Below are 22,872 nucleotides of genomic sequence, written 5' to 3' on the forward strand. Positions count from 1 at the left end.
TTAGGTCTCTGATACATTTTGAGTTGATTTTTGTGCAGAGTTAGAAATAGGGATATAGTTTCATTTTTCTTCATATGGATATTCAGTTTTCCCACCAATTTTTGCTTGGGGACTTTCTGAGAAATTTTTAGTAATAAAGCAAAGTAGAGAATGCTATCCAATGAATAAATATTAGTAAAGGAGAAATATTTCTGTAAAATCCAGCCTTTTATTTATTCTAGCCCTGAAAGCTCTGGAGTGAAGTATTTGGGAGAAAGATAAAGAAAGAACACAGAATTTTATAAGATTTGCAAATCTCTCATTGATCCATAACAACTGACTAGGAGCCAGAAGTGAGTTACTAAATTGTTACTAGTCCCACTGACTCTTCCCGACTATAACTCACTCTTCCATGTTTTTTTTTCACACAAATAATATAATAATAATCACTATTATTTATTTTGTGTTTGTTGTATGCTAAAAAAAATATGCTAAGAACTTTATGTGAATTAACTACTCTCATAACAACCATTTGAGGTAAGTGAGAAAATAGGTAACATGCCCAGGGATGTAGAGAATGAGAAGGATAAAATTTGAACCTTAAGATTCAGGTTTCAAACCCTGTGTTTTTAAATTCTATGTCACAGTTGCTTCCAAATTGCTTTCTTATATATCTCTGGAGCTTTCAAAATCTTGGCTAACTATTTATAAGCGTAATTATTCTCTACCCCATTCCTCGTGAATTTATAGAAACATTATTGTACCTAACTCTTAGAATGGTCCTGTGAGGCAGGTGTGGTTATTATTATTTTTAATCATCAGGTATCTAAATCACTTAGCAAATTACCCAGTGAAAAGGGGGCACAGTCAGAACTCAGGTCCAACAGTCAGTGAAGGTTCTGCTAAATGATAGCTTCTTAACCAGCTTCAGAAGCAGACTTCCCAACAGTTTAGGGGTACATTTACTTGCTGGCTCTGGATACTCATCAAGTGATTTAAATTCACTAAGCTTTAGTTTCCTTAGCTTTAAAATTAGGGTGAAAAGACTTATTGCTGTAAACCTTAATTGAAAGGCTAGGACATGTTTTCATATTAAATTCAAATTTAATACATAAATGCATAGAAAGTGTTCAGTACTCACTGTTCCTATCAAATATAAATCAAATAGTGATTGACCCACTGGGAGTGTTCCCTTAGCTTCATGTAAAACACGAACTCCTCTCTGGTTCCATGAGGACTTTCATGGTTTCATATCTTTCTGCTTCTATCCTTCTCTTGCTGCCCTCTGATTCTTTCTCACTAAGGCCAGCCATACCAGCCCTGGGCTGAGAATCCACATTCTTTGCACATGCTCTTCCTTTTTCACAGAATGTTTTTCCTCTCTATCTTCTTATGGTGGCCTCCTGTCAGGTGCACCCCAGCTTGATTACCACCTCCTGAGAGAACCTCCTGGACGAGCCAAGCATCTCTACTCTACTCCCATGCATATGTCACCCCACAATATATCTTCTCCTTTCTAGTATGTACCATTACCTGCTTCTTCATGACTGCCTCTCGCCACCCATGTGTTCATTCCAGCCTTGATCACTGCCCAGTTCATAGACCAGTGTCTGGCACCTAGAAATGGCTCACCCTGTTGAATTCCTGGAGGATGAGTAGTCTTACCTAGTTAACTATACTCTCATTCCTGGAGATGTTAATCCTACTTGGTGATTGTTTCTCCACAACATTTTGTGGAGAAAGTATAAGCTACATTAGTTAGGGTCTAATTATCATTTTAGTAAGCATAATGGAATTTTGATACATCTCAACATGTTTGAACAGTGTGGGAAGTATGTGAATAGCACTTGCCTCTGTATAATATGCAATATTGTTTAAAGCAAGATAAATGGCAGGAATGGATGCCACCGGGTTTATGGAGGTTTCCACCATCTCACTTTGGGGTTGTCCTCCACAGAATCAGTCCCTACAGGGCTCTGCAACAGGCCTGGGCAGCAATCCACACATTGGAAACCATGCCAGGCCTTCCTCAGTGGCTTGACAGAGAAAGTGATAGAAAGTTTGGGCCTTTATATCCCATATTTATAATGGAAGGCTGGCCCTACTACTTTCCAAGTTGGATAAACTTCTCTGCACCTCAGTTTCACCATTTGTAAAATGAGGGTAACCCCATAGAGTTGTTAGGAGGATGAAATAGATTCAAACACACAATATACAAACAAAAGCATAAACCAATTAACTTCCCCTAGGAGAGGTGAATGGGACGGAGTTCCTGTTTCCTTTCAGGGAAAGCATATGTAAGCAATAAAGAGTAACGTAATAAATTTCACATTTTCATTATTATTAAAAATGAATCAAGGTCAATTTCAGTATTTCCCACTCATATTTTCCTTCCTCACATTTTAGAAAAGAGCCATATTCGTATTTATGGAACAACTCCAATGTGCATGGCAATATGCTAAGCAGTCACGAAAGAAGACACCCATTCCCAGCAGGGGAAGTACCATGTAATTTCTTTAGTTGTTTCACATCTCTGAATTTCAAAAGTGCCAGTAGGAAGCAAGACAATGTCCTGCTGTACCCTTCCTCCCTTGGGTCCCAGAATTCAATTAAAATCATGTTCCATCTTGCCTGATCCAAAGTGTTTTAGATGAAAGGAGCCTGGATCCAAAGTGTTTTACAGAGACTCTATCTGTAAAAGTGTGACTGTAACATATCCGGCAAAGTACCATGCAAACAGAGATGCTGAAAAAAAGTCCATTTGATGATAAAAGGAAATCAGACAGGTGGATAGTGGAGTAGACAGCTACATAGATCTTTTCAGCAAGTTATTCCTTTATGGCGGGAGCCTGCAGGGCTACTCATGAAATAAAATAATCTTGTAATCATGTAATTTCAGATTTATTGCCTTTTCTTTTCAGCGACGAGTCTCCCAAACCACAATTCTGGCAAAGCCCAACTTGGCATATTGCTATTCAAACATATTCAAAACCCACGACAAGCTACCCTTTAAAAAGGCATTAGCATGAATGCCATGGGAAAATATACCCCAAGGTTGCAGATGAATTGATATGATTTCCTTGATTGTATCTTTTTATTTATGAGGCATAATTTATGAGCACTGGAGAGCAAACTGCAATGAGTGATGACTAACTACAGCCAAAGTCATAAATCAAGATCAGTGAAAGAAGCGGTGATTTTGATCGAATCTATTGAATTAGCTCTTGGCCTTAGCCAATACAGGTATTGGAAAGACCTTTTTAATATCTATTTGTCTCCCTCATGGGAATGTGATAACAATCTCATTACATGCCCCTAGGAAACAAATAATTTAATTGTTTGCCTGTTAACATGCAACCTGTTTATTCTACTTATTAATTACTGGCATGGCTGTTCGTGTTGGATTTTTATTTCTGATGTGAATTCTTAAGAAAATATATTCACAGTCTCCAGCTTTTGTAAACAGGGAGATTGTGTCTCTAGTTCTGCTTCATATGAAGTTGTCCTCAGAATTGTTAAAATCTTTTTTTTTAATCAAAATGTGTCCTTATTGCACAAGGAAAAGCATGTTAAAGGACATCACAGAAGTTGCAGAGCACTAAACAATTCCTCCATTTCTTAATCCTCTGAAAGTTAACTATTATAGCTCTTATAATTAGCAGCCTAGAAAGTGCAAACTTTCAAATTGCAAGGATAGCCACCATCAATACATTAGGAGTCAACAGAGTAAAGGGTTGTTGGTTTTGGTTGTTGTTTTGTGGTTTTTGTTGTGGTGCTGGTTTGTTTTTGGTATAGAAAAATATCACAATCACCAATATATGTTCCCTTGGTTTTAACATGTAGCATTTTCAAAAGAATCATAAAATATTTTTTCAAATAAGGGATTTTTCTTAAGATCAAGAAAAAAACACATCAGGAACCCCTTTTGAATTGACATGACCAATTTCACATTTTACCAAGACAATACTTGCAAAATATCTAAACTAAGGAAGTTAATTCAGAAAGATAAAAGCCACTGAGGCAAATATTAAAGTGAAAACCTTTTCACCATCATGTGCTGAAGAAGGACTGACTTGTTGATGAAGGCACTCTTTGGCTATATCTCTCCTCCTATCCTATGCAGAGTAGTGGCTCTTCTCTTTCCCACTTATAAAAACAAAAACATAAAAATTACTTCTGCTTACAAATTCTTGCTTTCCTCCTGGAATAAAATTGGAAGAAAAAATGTTGGGCTGAGAGGAATAGGGAGCATTTAAAATAATAGTCATCTGGGTAGAAAGGAATAACCCCACAAGTTCCAGAAATATCAGTGTTTCAAGAAATAAAAACAAGGAGATGAGGGGTAGTTCTGCCAAGTTAGTGAACTCTGGTTCTGTTTGGAACTGTGACATCCATGGTAGTAAGCTTTATGATGATCACTACATTAGTAACATACTAAAAGAGATGCATTCATATAGTTTTTAAAATGACCGAAAATAGTGCCGAAGTCAACAAAAAAGTACTTTTTTCAATATATAACATGGGTAGAAATTGAAAGTTGACAGGGCATCAACTTCTGTGCCTCGTTCTCCAGCGAACAGCCCATTGTGTTTCTCAGACAATGTTGGGCACAAGAATTACGTGGTAGGCTAGTCACAGTGGAGCAAGCCTGCAATCCCAGCGGCTCAGGAGAATGAGGCAGGAGGATCACAAATTCAAAGCCAGCCTCAGCAAAAGCGAGGTGCTAAGCAACTCAGTGAGACCCTATCTCTAAATTAAAAATTCAAAGTAGAGCTAGAGATGTGGCTCGGTGGTTGAGTGCCCCTGAATTCAATCTTTAGTACCAAAAAAAAAAAAAAAAAAAAAAAATCATGTTGAAGTAAGTCAAGAGGGTAGGTTCCAAGGTCCTTTCACCAGAGATTCTAATTCAGGGATCCAAATGATCTTGATGATACAAAGACTATTCTCCAAGAAGATTTCTAAGATGCACTTTTTTAAGGGAAGATAAGTGAGTATATGTATAGTTTACACGTCAGTGTGATTATGGCAACTTAGTGGCAGATGATGACACTGCATGTAATTAAAATTATTTAGGGCAAAATGCAATAATTATTCCTTTGAGGGAAAGTAAATAATACTTTCAGTTTTTAATGAACAACAAGCATAATGGTGGTAGTATTCACTAGATTAGAAAACACATTGCAAACAGGAATATAAACTGACATTAATCTATTGTGTTGCTGGTCAAATTATAGAATCTGTGGACAAATAATTGTAGTTATTTTATATTTATTAAAGTAGAAAATCTGTATTTTCTATGACATCTTACATGATAACTCTTTTCAAATTTACAACAGTAACCTTAAAGGGAAAAAAACAAAATAAAACTCTAATTTGGTCAGTCTTAACTTGCTCTCTAACAGCTTTTTGCTGAGAAGTTCCTGGCTCTTGTGGTCATAACTGTATGCAGTTACATGTACACATGTAATGTGGTCACCAAAACTGAATAATTGGTCTTTTGGTGGAAACCTTTATCATCTTAAATTTGTTGGTTATAAAAGAATGTTCAGTGTGCATGCCTCAAGTGTAAAGATACTGTGAACTAATCAAAGATGAAGAGTGCCTTTCTTTTTGCCCTCGTAGCCACAGAATCCATAAGCCTTACCACTTCTCCTTTCTCAGTTATGACCCTTCCTATGAGTAGTTCATGCATTATGTTTATGGACCCAAGGATAATTTGAGGAAATCTCAGGAAACAAACTGGATGGACTGATTGTCAGATAAAAGATACATAGATAGATACATGACAAATGGATGGATGGGTAGATAGATAGGAATAAGAGGTGTGACCCCTTTCCTCACCCATCAAAAGGGTCACAGCCCACACTCCTGTAGCAAAAGACAGGTTTGCAAGAGAAAAGCATAACAAATATATTTAATCAAAGTTTTATGTGATACAGGAGCCTTTGGGAATGAAGACTCAAAGACCAAAGAAAAACTGTTTATGCTGAGGTTCAGTGAAGAATGGACAGCCTTTTGGAAATGTAATTAGACAAAAGGGTGTCATCTAGGGACTGGGGGTGTGGCTCAGGGCTCAGTGGTAGAGCGCTTGCTGGCCCGAGTGAGGCCCTGGGGTCCATCCCTAATACTGGAATAAACAACAAAGCAAACAAAAAAATGTATCATCTAATGCTAATAGACTTCATAGAGAAACCCGGAAAGACCTGTCTTTCAGATTCTTCTTGACCACTCTGTGTAGCTTTCTTTTCTCCCAGGAATAGGAAAGGATCCACTGGAATAAGAATCTTCAAAGGAGAAGGAGCAAGAGAGTGACCTTTCTAGGTTTTACAGTTAGGGGGAGGGGTTGGGGGGGAGAGTTCTAGTGTCTATAACCCTCTTGGGAGAAAGAAATTCTGGCTTCTATATTTCAGTTCAGGGGAGAATCAGTGGTGGGAGAATGGAGGATGGGAGAAGGTCACGAAGACCTTGCTTTGAAGCCTTCCAATGTCCTTTAGTTCAAAGTACTCAGCTCGGGCACCATAGATCAGTGGATGGTGGTTTGAGCCCCAACAGACAAAGAAGACAGGTAGAGATACATAAAGTAGCCCACTCTTTGTCTGTTCATGAGATATTTCATTTCTGATTTTTATATTGGTTTGTTAAGACTAAAAGGTCAGGTCGTTGGGGATGTAGCCCAGTGGTAGAGCCCCTGCCTAGCACGCATGAGTGCTGAGTTCTATCTCCTGTAACACAAATAAAGCAAAACAAAACAAAAAATAAAAGATCAGGATGTAGTACTCAAAATTTCCCATACAAGATCTCGGCCGCTTCTCTTTCTACCCCATAAAGATGTCTCCAAACCTTAGCACATTACTTCTCAGTGAAAATCATAGGCATATTCTTTTAGGTTTTGTTTGTTTGTTTTTTTGTCTGTTTGTTTTCTGAACTACATTTCAGCTTCTCTACCTTCTGTTTAGCTGGATAGACAAAATTCCATAGTAAACTCTGGTATTGTCAAAATTTTTACCATAACAGAGAAAACGACAAAGACAGAATAAAGCATATCATTGACAGGTTCTTTTTTTCCTCTTTTTCTGGAGTTTTTTATCACAGAGACACTGCCTTGATACAAGTTTTGTGAAATCCACAACGCTTCATTATCTCAGTCAGCCTTCTCTTCATTGTAACTGTTTTCATTTTCACAGTAGCTCATGTAAATAGGCTGATCCTGCTTTGCATAAGCATGTTGATTTATATGAATGCTATTTTGATCTCAAATTGATTGAATACTAAAAAGAAAGTCTAGGAAAAAGAGCAATGTGTTATGAAGGTCTCCTGTCAAAGACAAAAGACTGGATCCTACATGCACTCCCAGTTAGTAATAGGGAATTTTGTATTGCCTGTTTTTAGAGAAGAATATTCCTAAAGAAATACAGAAAAGAAAGAAAAAAAAAGAACCCTCTAATACTGAGGGCCAAGAGTTTAAAATATGATGGATTAAATTACATTTTTAAAATAGGACTCCATCTGATAAAAGCCTGTGTGACGCAGGTGGACATGAGGTTTACTATTATCTCCAACATCTGCATTCAAAAGGCTTAATAATATTTATGATTCTATATCTACATCAGAAATGAAAGAAAAGTAATTGTTCATACCCTGGATTAGAACTGAGCCCTTTCTATGACTTAAACTTATTTCATCTCATTTTCTTTCAACACACCATGCCTACACTACAGCTGTCTCCTATTGGTGCTCAGTAACTAATTGGCAACTTGCTGGATTGTTCTTTCATTATACCTAGTTGGCCTTTTCTCCTCATTTTCTTCTCTATTGTGACCCTGAATAAAATTTTACATGCCTTTAAGTCACCAAAGCTCTGCTCTCAGCAAAAAATTTGACGTCCACATTGGTACTTTATTTTGTATCCTTTTTCCAAATCGTGTCTCCATCTCACCTCCTGGAAAAAATATTTATGGAACAGATTGAGAAGCCAGGGACCCTTCCTCATCAGTCCCAAACCTGATCTTTTCTTTACCCTCCCCTCTATTTTTAAGACTGTGGCTATTTCAGAGTGGACAAGAGCAGCTGCAGGTGTAGTCTGACCTCTAGTTTTCTGGAAGCCCAGCTCTTCCATTGCTAACAGCTTCCTGCTCCTTTCTTTCCCATGCCCATCAGAGTAAACCCCCCATCCCCCAGCACCCTGCACTGAGGCAATTTACCATGTCTATCCATCCTTGGAAGCTAAGAGACCTTACCTAATCCAGAATTGCAGGTATTCATCTATGGACAAGTCATTTAATTTTGTGATCCTGAGTGTTTTATTTATGCATATAGATGACATACAGAATCAAAAGCAGTTTATTGGAAAGAGCTCTGGCTTCTAGCTTCAGCTCTTACAACTTCTGTCACACTAAGCAAGACGGTGGAATTTTCTGAAACTCAGTTTTCCCACCTGCATAAGGGGGCTGTTCATACTTTCTCTACTCACCTATAAGTTTGCCCTTGTGAGGACTAAGTAAACTAACAGATGTTAAATTACTTTGTAAAATGTGGAGTTTATACAAATGTAAGTGATTATTATGCAAATGAGAGGTACCCAAGCTCTTAAAAGAGCAGGGTTGACTATGTAAGTAGGTTAGTTGTCTCTTTTAAAAATGGGGCTGCTGGCAATCCTATCAGCAAGGGGCTTGAGATTTGCATTTGACAGCAATTCAACCTCAGAAATTTGCTTGTACAAAGAAATCCTCCAAAAGAGGCATGGAAACACTGATAGGAGTTGGTCTAACTACTAAAAATCAGTCTGATGTTTCTTCTCTTGAAGATATTATTGATGTAAACCAAAACAAAGCTAAACTCTGAATTCAAAGTACTCTCCAACAGTGTTTTTTTCCTAAATATCTTACATTTTGAATGTTCTGCATGCTTTTTTCAAGACTGCATACCTGGGATGTGTGCACTCTGAAATCAAACACATTTTATGGACTTGTCTCTAAATGCTCAGGGTAAATTTTTTTATTAAAAAGAGAGGTGGGGGAGGGAACAAGCAGAAACATCCAATGAGGGGGAAAAAAAGATTCCTGAAGTAAGACTTGCACATGAAAGCTTACTAAGGAATACTTCTACTCCTAAACACATAGACAGTCTTCTTGTATTGCCATTTAGATCTATCATTCTGATTGATCACTGTGTAGTTGGCTATTATTGGGCTTAATTTAACCCTATACACTCACACATCCATCTACTCTGTCTATTGTACCTGACATTCTACAAATTACTTACTCATGCAAATGACGACCTAAGGCAACCTTTTAGGATATTCGTGTTTAATTATACAAATGGTTCTTGATAAATAAGATTATACATCTTTCCATATGTTTATTTCCTCCTTGATGAAAGAAAATTTAATTTTCATGCAGATTTGTTGGGGACAGTGTTTTAAGAATTGCTGAGTTTTATGTTGTCTGCAGATTCGTCCAGTTTGCAGAAGCTGACAAACTCTCTCTGCTTCCCTCACAGAGAGGAGCTGCTTTTCATTAGGATAACACCCACCTACTGCATTCTGACATCCTTAGTGGCCCACTATGTGTTCTCATAGTCCTTTGTGATGGAGAAGTTACAAAATCAAATTTTATCTGATTCTGATGTCTTCAGTTGCTTTTTTTGATCCCCCACCCCCACCCCCCAGCCTGAGGGTATCTTGCTCTTCTCTGGTCTTGTTGATTTCTCTTGTAGGTCTGGGCAGTGAATTCAGCAGGAAAAGCCCCCAGTAGCTGGACGAGGTGTAGAACTGGTCCTGCCCCGCCAGAAGGTCTCAGAGCCCCCACGTTCCATGCCGTCTCTTCTACCCAAGCAGTGGTCAACATCAGTATCCCTGGGAAGCCCAACGGGAACGTCAGTCTCTACAGGCTATTCTCCAACACCAGTGGGGCCCACACCGTGGTGAGCAGCAGCGTTCTCTGGGATAAAACCCCAGGACTGGTTTATGTTAAAAAGCATTGCTCCTGATGCCCTTGCTTTTTCTTATCCATTCTTCTTTCTTACCTTTCTGTTCCCCTCTGCCCTCCAGTGAACATAAGAGCACAAAGATCCTTTCGAGAAGAAAAAGTGAGCCTTTAGAAAACACATAGAAAATATAAAAACTGTCAGGGAGAGATACACCCACCGTGGTATTAAAGACTGCAAATATAAGAAACCTAAGACATTGCAGATAAACAAATTAAATCAATTTACTTTAATTAGAAAAGTATAGGTCAAGCACTCAACAAAGGGAGAGCTCATATTAAGAGACCAATAAATGGTAATGGGTTGGGGGCATAAATATTAACACAACAAAGACAAGATAGAGCAAAAATATCTTTGAGCTCCCCATTTTGACACACACCAATCTCTAATAGCACAATGAAAGTTTGGTCTTTGTTTGAGTGATTTCAAGAAAGTTCTAGTAAGTTCCAGGCCTTTGGAAGACAGAGCAGACCCACTCAGTGCAGCTCTGGTGCCACTGTTTTTTTGTTTTGTTTTGTTTGGTTTTTAACATTTTGGGCCGGGGCACATGGGAGGCAGGAGGGAATGTTTAAAGAAATTGTCTTTCACATTGTGTATTAGGGAAGCTGCTTGCTGGAAGGGATGCTAAGAATCAACTAGGCCAGTTGCTGCATTATTGAAACCAAGAGACCAAGGGCCAGTGGGGCATGTCTCTTATCTCTTTGGTGCGGCCTGTGTCCTTCTCCTGTTTCTCATGAATAAGTGGAGAGTACCCTACTTTGTTCACACAAACCTCATATACAGATTGTGCAGATCCTAGTATTACATTATAAATTATTTAGACCAATTGAGGGAACAATTTGGGCAAGCGTGGAGAAATCCTCTGAGGCCTGAGTGCCAGGTATTGAAACACAATTTCAAAAGATAACTCACATACAATGAAGGTTCATATTGAATGTTAAAGTAATATTAGCATATTTTCTACAGGGCTTCGTATTCAATAAATATAGATGATGTAAATACAATCAACCCTTGATTATCCATGCTTATAAAATGATAATATTAATAAACTAAAACAATTTATATTTGGAGTGCATGGTATGCAATTTTTGAAATAACATAGCTCATTTTAATTATGTTACTTATATCAATGTGAAAATTAATTTCTAATTTCAAAACTCTTCTTTCCCAAAGAGTACTTAATTAAACCACACTGAGGTCAAAAGTTTGCTCCAAATAAACTGAAAAGTTTATAATCTTATAAAGATGAAGTACAGAAGACTGTGATATTTTGTAAAACTCATCAGTATCAGAAATAAATGAACTTTCAAGCTCAGAAATATCTGCACCTGATGCTAACATAGATCTAAGGATTGGTTTTTTGTTTGTTTGTTTTGGTACTAGAGATTGAATCCAGGGGCCTGAGTCACATCCCTAGTCTTTTTTGTTTATTTATTTTTATTTTGAGACAGGGTCTCACTAAGTGGCTCAGGGCCTCCCTAAATTGCTGAGGCTAGTTTTGAACTTGCAATCCTCCTGCCTTAACCTCTTAATTGCTGGAATTACAGATGTGTACCATCACCCCTGGCCTGAGGGTATTTCTGATCTGGAAATTACATGCAAGTTATCATGACAGAATATGTACGTTGGTGACTAAAAATATGGATTAAATGCAGATTGTATTTTTTGAAAAACATCATTCTGAAGGTCATAAGGTCATTGATCAACTTTTTATGTATTCTCTGCCTAAGAAAATAGATAATGGATAATTATATGCCTTGTAATTTCCATCCTTTTATTTGTTATATTGTTAAACACTCACATTGTGCCTCTCCAAGGTAATTCCTTGGGGTGAAGTCTATGCTGAGCACTACTACGTTGCATCTGCAAGCATACCTAGCATGGGGCTCCATGCATAGGAGTTGGGATACCCATCAACATTTATCAACTGCCTCTGACTGTGACCCTGCTGCCACTGGTCTTTTTTCCTCCTAGCTTTCTGAAGGCCTGGCTACCCAGCAGACTCTTCGTGACCTGCGGCCCTTCACCACATACTCCATTGGGGTAGAGGCCTGCACCTGCTTCGACTGTTGCAGTAAAGGGCCCACGGCTGAGCTGAGGACTCATCCTGCTCCACCCTCAGGAGTGTCCTCTCCCCAGGTCCAGACGCTGGCCTCAAGGACCGCCTCCTTCAAGTGGAGTCCCCCACTCTTCCCCAATGGTGTCATTCAAAGGTAGTGAGTCAACTGGAAGGATGATTAAACCAGAGAGACAGGCATGCAGGTGGCTACCTAGAACTACCTAGAACTACCCAAGAAGGGACAGATATACTTAGAGCCCAACAGATTTGTTTGAATAATAATGTTTCCTGCAAAGTTCTTAAGACATAATATCAATGAAAAGATGAACAACAACATCACCTTTACTTAAGAAAGACAATACAATGTGTTTACATTCATGAAAAGAATATACTCCTCTTGGGCTGGAAATGCAGGGCACATACTTAGCATGCCCAAGGCACTGGGTTCAATTCCCAGCTACAAGTAAATAAATAATAAAAGAATATGCTTTAAAAAAAAGGAGAAGAAGAATATGTTCCTCCTCGTGGTTCCCTGGAATCAAACAATGCATAAGCCTTAGCTGAAGCATAAGGAAACTGTATGGTTAGATCAGAATTGCCCTGATCTAATTTCAAATGTTATAATGAAGTTACTTCACTCAAAATAATCTGGAATGGAAAAAAAAAAAGATTTTCTTTATTCTAAACAGAGGAGAACAAGTTATCATTCTACTCTTAAAACAGACAAATAATCAACAAAAATGAGTAGTGACTGGGTGGAGGGCAACTTGTGCAAAGATAGTAACTTCTGTTATTCCTCTGGCGACCTCCACTGCTCATTCCCAACGGTATTAATAAAGTATTTCTCAGAGCAGTTTGCTGCAAATAGAAATTTTAAAGAGCTTATAGTTCCCATGAAAACAAAAAAAAAAAAATGTCTTTCCACAAAATATAACCAGTTTAAAGAGAGAGCTAAGCAAATTCCATTACCTGTCTGCTCCTGATCTATCCACTGTCATTGCAGCTATGAGCTCCACCTCCACGTGGCCTGCCCTCCTGAGTCAGCCTTACCCTGTACTCCCAGCCAAACAGAGGTAAAGTACAGAGGGCCAGGGCAGAGAGCCAGCCTGGAGGGGCTCCAGCCTTACACCACCTACAAGCTGAGAGTGGAGGCACACAACGAGGCGGGCGGCACGGCTTCCCAGTGGATCAGCTTCACCACCCAGAAGGAGTGTGAGTGAACATCAGCTACCCTAAACCAGAGAGAGAGGGAGGTAGCCATGGAACTCGGGGAAACCACTTTTGAACAGGATTGAGTGTTTATTATGTGGAAGGTTATTGAGACATCCATGAAGATGACCATTGAAGAAAAAATGCCCAATGGTTTAACAGTCTTGGAGGTAAAGGGCACATTTAGGAAGATTTTTCCTGTAGTGAAACCCAATGTAGAGGAAGTTAGGCCATGAAAGGGAAGAAAGTAAATGGACAAACGCAGTAGCCCATTGTTGAAAGAAATTTGCCTCTCCTTTGCTTTTCAAATCATATGACATCATCCCTCGCATTTCCAGAAAGCACCGAGATAAGGCACTACCAGGAAAAGCCAAAGGGCAAATGAGTGCAGAGACAGGCAGTAAACTAATTAATTTTTAATCAACTAATTAATTTTTTATAAAATAACTTCTTTTCAGATTTTATCAGGTCTATACATCCCTTGCTTTAAAATGGCAAATACAAAAAGCATTAAGAAAAAAAGAAGTACTTATCAGAACCAGCTACATAATTTGTGGGGCCTAGTGAAAAATGAAAATAGGGGGTTCCTTGTACAAAAGTCGTTAAGAGTTCCAGGAGAGTGACCAGCAGAGCATCAGACCAAGCTCTGGACTCTCCTCTCAGAAGGGTCTGGGCACCCAACTAGCTCCCGTGGGCACAGAGTCAGTTTTGCCCATAATCCCACCGCAGAGGCAAATGCTGTTAACAGTTTTGCATGCTCAATTCTTTTAATTTCTGTTCTATATATAATTTTATTACATTCCTGAGATGATACTCTAAATAAAAATTTAATAGCCTGATTTTTATACATCAAGTTTTTTCACTTTGCATTTTCCATATTTTAAACAATTCTTCAGCCACAGGTTTAATGGCTGTGTAGCATTCCATACGTGAATTGGCTGGGCATTTAATTGTTTTCAGTATTTCTCTTTTTAACGTGACAATGAAAATTTGTGTTTGATTGTCTCATTATCTTCTCAAATTTCAATTAATGAAATTTACTGTGCCAAATATTTTAAGGTTTTGGATACCAATTGTAATTTACTTTCCAGAAATATTATATCAGATTATAATCATACATAAAATACAGTATTTGGCATTAAACACACCGTTTTTAAAAGCAAGAACTGTGCATTCATTGAAGGCCAATGCCTCATACATGGACTTTCATATGTCTGAGTACCATATAGGAAGGTGTTAGTGTTGGTTATAGGTCATGCCTAGAGAGGACTTGCTTATTCCTGCCACTGCTTAAGTGCCTTGCAAATAATCCTTACAACAAACCCAGGAAATATGTACTATTAGTATCCCAATTTAAAGATGAGAAAACTGAGGCAGTATAATGACTATATCCTGTGATTCTAGGGAGACATTCACATAGACTATGATCTGAACTGAGGTTGCTGAAGTCACACAATAAGATGGCTCTGAACTTGAACCAGATCTTTAAAAACTTAGCCCATTTTTCACATCTAGTAAGTAGAAGTCTTGCTCTGAACTTGTCATCGCTGGATTCAGGTGCACCCTCATGATTGCCTCATGAATTAACTTTCTACTCTCTAAAGATTTCCAGCCTTCTCCACCCTCCTCACGTCTCCCTGCTTCCCACACATTCACAACCAGGTTCCTCCTTTTCCTCCCACACACCCACAACCAGGCTCACCCTCCTCTCAGTTTCTGCTCTGCAAACTCCTTGCACAGGGAAAAGAGAAATCATGAGTCAGCAATATACTTCTTTTCCATCCCAGACAAACCTATCTGTACCATTCCTGCTAGCAATAAGGAAGGGAGAGTTCTTGTTCCTTCTGAAATATACCTGCCTCCTGTGGGTGAGTGCTGTCCCCTTCACTAGAGACCACCCCTCTCTGTCCTTAGCCTTCAGTGTATCCCACTTAGACTCAAAGCTGTTCCTCTGTCTTTAATGCTAAAGCTAGCCAGCAAGCCCCGCCTCCCCCACAGCTGCTGCCCATCTCCTGTTCACAGGAACCGGAAAGGTCTACACGTGCGCTGCCCATCCTCTCTTCCCACTTACTGGTTAACTTCCTCATCACTCTAAGTTTGCCCTTGACCCTCCACCCCGCACTGATGAATCCAGCAAACATGGTTCTCCAGTGGTCACCTTCATTGACTTCTCAACAGCATTCAATGCAATTGAAACTTAAGTCCTTTTTTTAAAAAGTGGTTTCCTTGAGGTTTCATGACAAGCCTCTCCTGGTCTCCATCCTGCTTCTTTGAATATTCCTTTAGATCAATTTTTTTTTGGTGGGTCTTCCATTAACCAAGTGCTTCAAATCTCAGTTCTAAATTTACCCTCCCTTCCTATCCCCTTTCACCCTTTTTCCCCTCCCCTTCTCTCCTCTCCTCTTCCCTCTTCAACTGGGTTCATGTACTGCAAGGCTTCAGTTCCAAAAGAAGGGTGCCCTCAATGGGCAACTTCGACCTAAGTCCTCTATTTTGAAATTCAGACTACATCATAGACCTCTCCCTCAGGACCTCTTGTGACTAGTTTAGATTCAACAGGCCACAGAGTTTTCTTCTGTCCCTTTTGAAATCTCTTCTTCTAGTCTTCAGTATCCTCACTACTGGGCACAGTGTCTTAGATTCCCTAAGATAGTGTTTAATGAGTGAGTGAGTGCACTTAAAACTTCCTGTGTTTGTTGTTGGTAGCAATCAGATTTTTTTTTTTTTTTTTTTTTTTTTTTTGTCACCCATACCATCAAAACAATTCTTTGTTATTTTATACTGGAGATAGAACCTAAGGGTGTCTCCTACTGAGCTATATCCTCAACTCTTTTTTTAAAAAAAAAAATTATTTTTAGACAGGATCTCACTAAGTTGCTGAGGCTGGTCTCAAATTTGTGATCCTCCTGCCTCAATCTCCTGAGTAGCTGAGATTACAGATTTGGGCCAACGTGTCCTTGCAATAGTTCTTAACAATGTCTACTCTATAATTTTATAATCTCCTTCACAATATATACATAAACCAATTTTGCTAATTATTTCACTTTTTGAGGGTGTTGGCCCAAAAGCCAAAGAAAAGCTAGGTGAAGGTTGTAGGTTATAACCAATTCTCTTTTTGTTTTTTTCATGAAGCTTAATTTTTGTCAGATATTTTATTCTTATACTTGAAGAACGAACTGAACAAATTGAAAAGTTCCTTCCAGTTTTTCTTTCACTTTGGAGAAATGACTTAAAGCTAGACCAGCACCCAAGAAAAAAAGTTTTCTTTAATCCACTATTGGATCTACAGAAAAATATAAGACATGATTGGGTTTTTGAGTACTATTTATGCTATTTTTAACTCATTATGCACACTGGTAGAAAGAAAAGGTGGATCAGAGAATATAAACCAGAAGATTAATTTTAAAATAGTATGTGTGGTTCTATATAGATGGGATCACATACACATTCAACAAAGGGGTTATAGAAGTCTAGCAACATATTAACCACACACACCCCCACACCTGAATTACACTTTCAGTGGAAGAGCAGAGGTGAGGTGTAACTTCTTAGCAACTGGTCTTGCTGAGTGGAAAATATTCTGGCTTTTGAAGCAGTTGCCAATTTCCATGGTGTAAATACCCTCACTATGGTTGATTTCGTGTCACTGACATGGCAGCACTGAAGACAGAATTAGGAAGAGATCGGTAGTGATAAAGCAGTCTATAATATTTCTATCATCCAGATCCTAAAGGTGTAAATAACCTCGAGTGAATAGATAGTAGTAAACTGTAAGGAAATAATGAAAAAGTTAGAAATTTTGCAAGTTACTTTTGTTTTAACACAATTAAGTTTATACAATTTAACTTTTAATAATGGCTGAGTTTAATGACTAACTCACAAAACTCCTGAATATTTAATCAGGATGAACCAGCTTCGATACATCACCAGGGAGCACTCAAAAATGAATTAGTATTTTGTGCTTCTTTAAAATAAGTGCATACTGATTACAACAAAGCAGCATGGACTTTGGAGTTAAGCAGGTCTGGGTTCGGATTCTTGGTCTCTTGCCTTGCCTTGACATTAGGCAAGATGTTTGACCTCTCTGAGCCTGAAAACTTAGGAGCCAACCTTTACAGGATTGTGAGGATTTAATGAGAAAATACATCAGTTACTAACGATATAGTAGCTCTTGATATTTTCTCAGTCTCCTGGGTGGTGTTGAGGGGGGATAGTTACATAAACCCATGATTCCTCATTATTTTAATGCTTACTCTTTCCCCCCAGGAAGTCTCCAAATTCTAAATGATGGGGTTCCTACTTTCTTACTATTTATAAGCTTTCTCTTTTTTTGTATTGATATGGGGAGAAGAGGAAACCCTATTGGGTTAAAAGAACAGGGAAGCCACAGACAAATTACAATAGTGTGTTCTATTGTGATTTTAGGCAGGATTAGTGTTAGAAAAGCATAGATATTTACAGAAGATTTGATAACTTTTGGTAGTTGCAGATAATTTGTCTTATGGATTTATGAAAATGTCTTATTTTAAAGGATAAGACTCACATGTGTCTTTAAGGTTTAATCTTATGTTACAAAACATAATTATTTCTTATTTTGTTTTATTCCCTAATACCAGCAACAGATGGGTTTATTTTCTTTAAAGAACAGATATCCAATTTATTCTGTTTACTTCTTTTCTTAAAAGCCAGTTTAGCATATAGATGGAGCTTAATGCTTCTACAAATGTATTGATTATTTTGGAGAAAATGAAAGCTCTTGAAATAAATCTCTTCTGACTTGACAAGAGGCTATAGTAACTCTCCATTTGTTTCTGCAAAAATTATTTGATAGAAAAATTTAAGACGAGTCCCAGTTAAGAATTTTTGTTTTGTTGTTTTAGTAAGGGGCTGAAAAAATCCAAAGACAATGTGCCTGTAAAATGCACTCAAAAGTTTTTTCTATATCTGATACAGTACTTAGGAGACCCGAGCTTGATTATCTACTAATGTACTGTGCTATTGATTGATTAGTCAGGGCGATGAATTATTATAGTTGAATTGCTGTTTGCAAAGCTTTTTAACTATCTTGGAAAACAAACTAACAGTTCAAGAAAAAGCCTTAAAAATAAATGGGTGCCAAAAGAACATAATTCACCATCTAAGCAGTTTGGTTTGGAGAAAAAATATATTAACTTCATCTAGTCCTTGGGACTTTGTAGCAATAAATATTGATTTGATATGAAAAATAGCTATCTACCGTAGTTAATAGTGTTAAGGACACTTTACCTGTTAAAAGAGGGAAAATGCAACAAAATATGAGTTCCTGGGTTATGTTGATGTGCAGAGCCATTGTATGTTAATAGTTGTATTTATAAAACACCACTCTCCATTGATTTTTTTTGGAAAGCAGGTGCAAAGTTGCTGAGAAAGCATTTCACATAGGTTCTCATTGGTTTTCTTTTCACCCCAACACCATTTTTTTGTTGTTGTTGTTGGTTCCAGAAATGCTGGAGGGTTTTTTTTTTCTTTTTAAATTTTGCTCATATTGAAATTTTTTAAAAATTAGAAAAGCATGCCCATGCTCTATGCACCCCCACAGAGGTTGCCATTTCTAGAACATATACCTTTCTCCCAGCAGTGCCTCAGTACCGGGCCCCCTTTTCAGTGGACAGCAATCTATCAATGGTGTGTGTCAACTGGAGTGGCTCTTTCCTTCTCAACGGCCGGCTGAAGGAGTATGTGTTGATGGATGGAGGACAGCGAGTGTACAGTGGCCTGGACACCACCCTGTACATACCCCGGACGACAGACAAAAGTGAGTCTCTGACCCCCGCTACTTACACAAAGCTCTGTTCCCAGCTTTATGAGATGTTCAGTCTGAAAGGTGACCAACAGATGCTTGTCATTAAAATGTCTTGGTTTAAGTGGCCACTTCTCATGGAAAAGTTATAGCTCAGAGTAAATAAGATTTCCCTTCCCATTTGCTGCCTGATGCACTGCAGTTAGCATTTCCAGGGGAGAGCGCTGCTTCTAGGTGGCTTGAGTGTCCCTGGGAAGCAATAAGAACTGAGGGCAGGTAGCGTTCACGAGAGAAATAGCACCAAGGTGTTGTCAGTGAGTATCCTAAAATCATGTACTTCTAGGGCTAACAGAAATTTTCTTGCTGTATCTCCAGACAGCTCTATCAGCCAGTGACCACCTCTACCTCTTAAAAATCCTGCTAGGCACAGTAATCCTAGAGCATGCCTGTAATCCCATTGGTTTGAGAGGCTGAGGCAGGAGGATCAAGAGTTCAAAGCCAGCCTCAGCAAAAAATGAGGTGCTAAGCAACTCAGTGAGACCCTGTCTCTAAATAAAATACAGAACAGGGCTGGGATGTGGCTCAGTGGTCAAGTGCCCCTGAGTTCAATCACCAGTACCAAAACCAAACAAAAATCCTGAGTAAGGGGTTTCCTTAATTTCCTTGATATCAGTCCCAGAAGGAACAACCTCTTCCCCATGGTCTGAATTCCTTCTCCCTCTTGAATTGCATGTCCTTTCTTTGTGTTTTCAGTCTTATTAAATTGAAATGATAAAAAGCTTTTCAAGGTATAGGATTTTCCAGTAATTAGCATGGTCACAGGACCAAGAGATTGGAATCATTTTAAGCAATCTGGATTCATACAATAAAACTTGAGGGAAGTTTTTAGTTTTGATTTACTTGAAAATGCTTTGTTTATTTTGGCTAGAAGGTAGAGGAAAACAATGAGCTCCTACATTGTGTTCATAGTATTTGAAATTTAATAACAGTTTTACAGTGATTCAGCTACGCTATTTATTCATGGTTACAACAGCTCTTAGGCAGCTTGTGATGGGAAGACGGCCTGACAGTTGGGAGCTCTGGATTCTATGTGACCAGGCCTCTAGCCATCTACGTGAGCTTGCAAGAGTTGCAGGTTATGCAAGAGGAATTTAGATCATGTGATTTCCATGATCCCTTGTGAGCTTTCCTGTTGAGTAAGAAACTCTGGGTCACTGAGTGGAAGACACAGCTGAGGATTTTAAAGGACCAAGCTTAAGGAATATGGAGAACAAGATATATTTGTCTATTATTCTTTACTCCACTGATAATTCTTTTCCTTTGCTGTATAAACTCTAATCTTCTTTAGCTCTATTACATATGGATATGCTATTATTACACTAATCATAGCTCTTTTTCTGGATGACATTTTAATTAGAAATAAGTTTGCATATTAGATGTTAGTCAGCTTTCTGTCACTCTAACAAATCAGCTTATAAAGAGAAAAGGTTTACTGTGGCTCACAGTCTGGGAGGTTCCAGTTCTTGTCCATTGGCCCTATGGCTTTGGGCCTATGGCTGGGGAACACATCATGGTGGGAGAATGTGGTGAAGCAAAACTGCTCACCTTGACCAGGAAGCAAAGAGGAGTGAGGAGAGGGAGCTAGGGTCCCACAAACACATTAAGGGCACAGCCTCAGTGACCTGGAAGCCTCCCACTAGGCCCCATCTCTTAAAAGTTCCACCATGTCCCAGTTTGTGCCCGCTTGGGGTCTTTGGGGGAACTTTAACATTTAGACTATGGTATTAGGTAAAACCCCACAACTGAAATCCTGCTTTCAGATTTTTCGTGGTCTGACACCCTGCTGCTTTAAAAGAAAGCCCCCTATTTGTAGGTGTTAAATATCTGAGTCATTTACTAGTTCTTCCTTTTGTCTAGCCTTCTTTTTCCAGGTCATCTGTACTACGGATGTGGGAAGTGTAAAGACACCATTGGTCCAATATGATACCTCTACTGGATTTGGTAAACATTTAATTCAAGTTGTATATAATGTATTTTCCTCAAGCATGTGTATGTTTGTTTGTGTTTATGCTTAGATTTATTGCATAGATTTTATGGGAGGAATTGAGTGTTATAAATTTTTTTAAGTCCTCATGGAACTTCCATTAGGTAAGGAGCGAAGATAGACTTTTAACATGTCAAGTCACTGAACTGTAAATGTGGAAAAGACCAGAGAGATCTGACTAAACTTGTCCCCTGACCACAAATCTTGTCTAAAAAGTTTTATGACTTTGTGTACAAAAAAGAGTATTGCATAGAGGAAGTCTGAGGAAAGAGAGATGAGAGGAGAAATTTGATCCAGTGGGTGTTGATCCTAAAGGTAATATTCTGGATTCAGAGCCTAAAATGGTGAATTGGGGAAATTTCCATCCATATCTTTTATAAAAAGATTCTGACTTCCTATTAATATACCAAGTAATTTAGCTGAAGAGAAGAAATTGTAATTTTTAAGGAGCAACTTTTAAATTTAGTTCTACCTGTAACCCTTGAGTCTAACCTATGCAGTACTTTGTAACTTCAAAAGGCAAGTTAGAGAAATGGAAAAATTATTTCCATTAGAGCAGGGTTGGGACTGATACCTTATTTTAAATTCCAGTAATTAATGTTATATCAAATGTGTATGCACGTATACTCTTTTGAAAAATAAACATGTCCCCAAATTCTGAAACACAGGTGAACATACTTATTCTTATCAAAAACAGTTTCAATCTGTAAAATATTATTCTATATTTCCAACTTTACACATCTGGGTGCCACATAAAACTTCTTACCACTAATACAAGTCCTCCCATACTCTTTATCTCATTTAATTTAATAGAGACTGTGAGAGACAAAAGACCTCATTTGGAGTTCTTTTAGCAATTCTAGTCTTTTCTCAAGTGGATGATAGAGGTCCAGAAATGGTCTGCAAGCTTCTTGCTAAGATGTCAAGTCCAATGTGATTTTTCTATGGACTCATGGCCCAGGACTTTTTCTCTAGCCATAGTTCTCCATGTCAGTGGACATCAGCATCACCTCAGTGTGCTTGATGCTTGCAGTTTCCCAGCCCCTAGCAGAGATCCAGAATCTCAGGTTGAGTTGTCTGTTTTAAGTCCTGCCCAATGATTCAGACACAGGGGCCCAGGACCATATGGTGGCCAATACCCCCTCCCACAGCAACCTCTGAGAAGGGATTTACTTGACACTGCCTGTGTGTTGGGGTTTTCTTTGCAGCTGAAGCCCAGCCACTGGAGTCCCATCCCCTGACCACTGAACCTCCCACTTGATGCCCAAGTGCAGCCCCTTAAAGTCAGTGGGTACTTTGAAAAGGGAAAAAAAGGGAAGGATAGAGATACCATCCTAACTTTGAGCTCTTGATAAAAGAGGAGGAATAGCTCATCAGCTCCTGAATACAAATTGAGGTTTCCATTGCTAAGCAGAGCAGTGAATGGTGGCTCTCGTGTCTGGAGGCTGGGCTCTGGGCAGAGCTGAGGGAAGGAACTCTGAGGACTGTGCAGATTCCAAGATGTGGTGCCTAGCTGATACCCATGGTCAGGTTTAATTTTTGTAATAGAACTTCTGAAATGTTCCTGTTCATTGCCTGAAGGCAGCCTCCAAGCAGGAAAGAGGCAGAGACCTCATTTCCTTCTGCCAGTTCTGAGCCGTCACTCCCTTTTGAGGTTTCCCTCAGGCATGCCGCCCTCCATTCCCCTGCAGGCTCCCAAGCAAGGGGCCCACTGAGCCCATCAGATCAGTTTCTGGAATTCCAGCCTGGTGCCACACATAGAGGAAACTCAGCTCTTCTTATAAGCAACCAAGGTTTGTTTGTTTTAAATCTGACAAC

At 38.8% G+C, this 22,872-nt stretch overlaps 1 protein-coding gene across 3 annotated transcripts in view; it reads left to right on the forward strand.

Moving 5' to 3' along the window:
- Ush2a (usherin) overlaps positions 1-22,872 on the forward strand; it is a 724,044-nt gene that overhangs the window by 687,924 nt on the left and 13,248 nt on the right. For all 3 annotated transcript variants that reach the window (XM_076831652.1, XM_076831654.1, XM_076831653.1), the window contains 5 exons: positions 9,694-9,900; positions 11,938-12,176; positions 13,026-13,234; positions 18,849-19,025; positions 20,928-21,011. In XM_076831652.1, the coding sequence (XP_076687767.1) occupies positions 9,694-9,900; positions 11,938-12,176; positions 13,026-13,234; positions 18,849-19,025; positions 20,928-21,011 (916 nt within the window). The remainder of the gene's footprint in view (positions 1-9,693; positions 9,901-11,937; positions 12,177-13,025; positions 13,235-18,848; positions 19,026-20,927; positions 21,012-22,872) is intronic.

This window comes from Callospermophilus lateralis, chromosome 13 (genome assembly GCF_048772815.1).
Source record: "Callospermophilus lateralis isolate mCalLat2 chromosome 13, mCalLat2.hap1, whole genome shotgun sequence".
Taxonomy (NCBI): Eukaryota; Metazoa; Chordata; class Mammalia; order Rodentia; family Sciuridae; genus Callospermophilus; species Callospermophilus lateralis.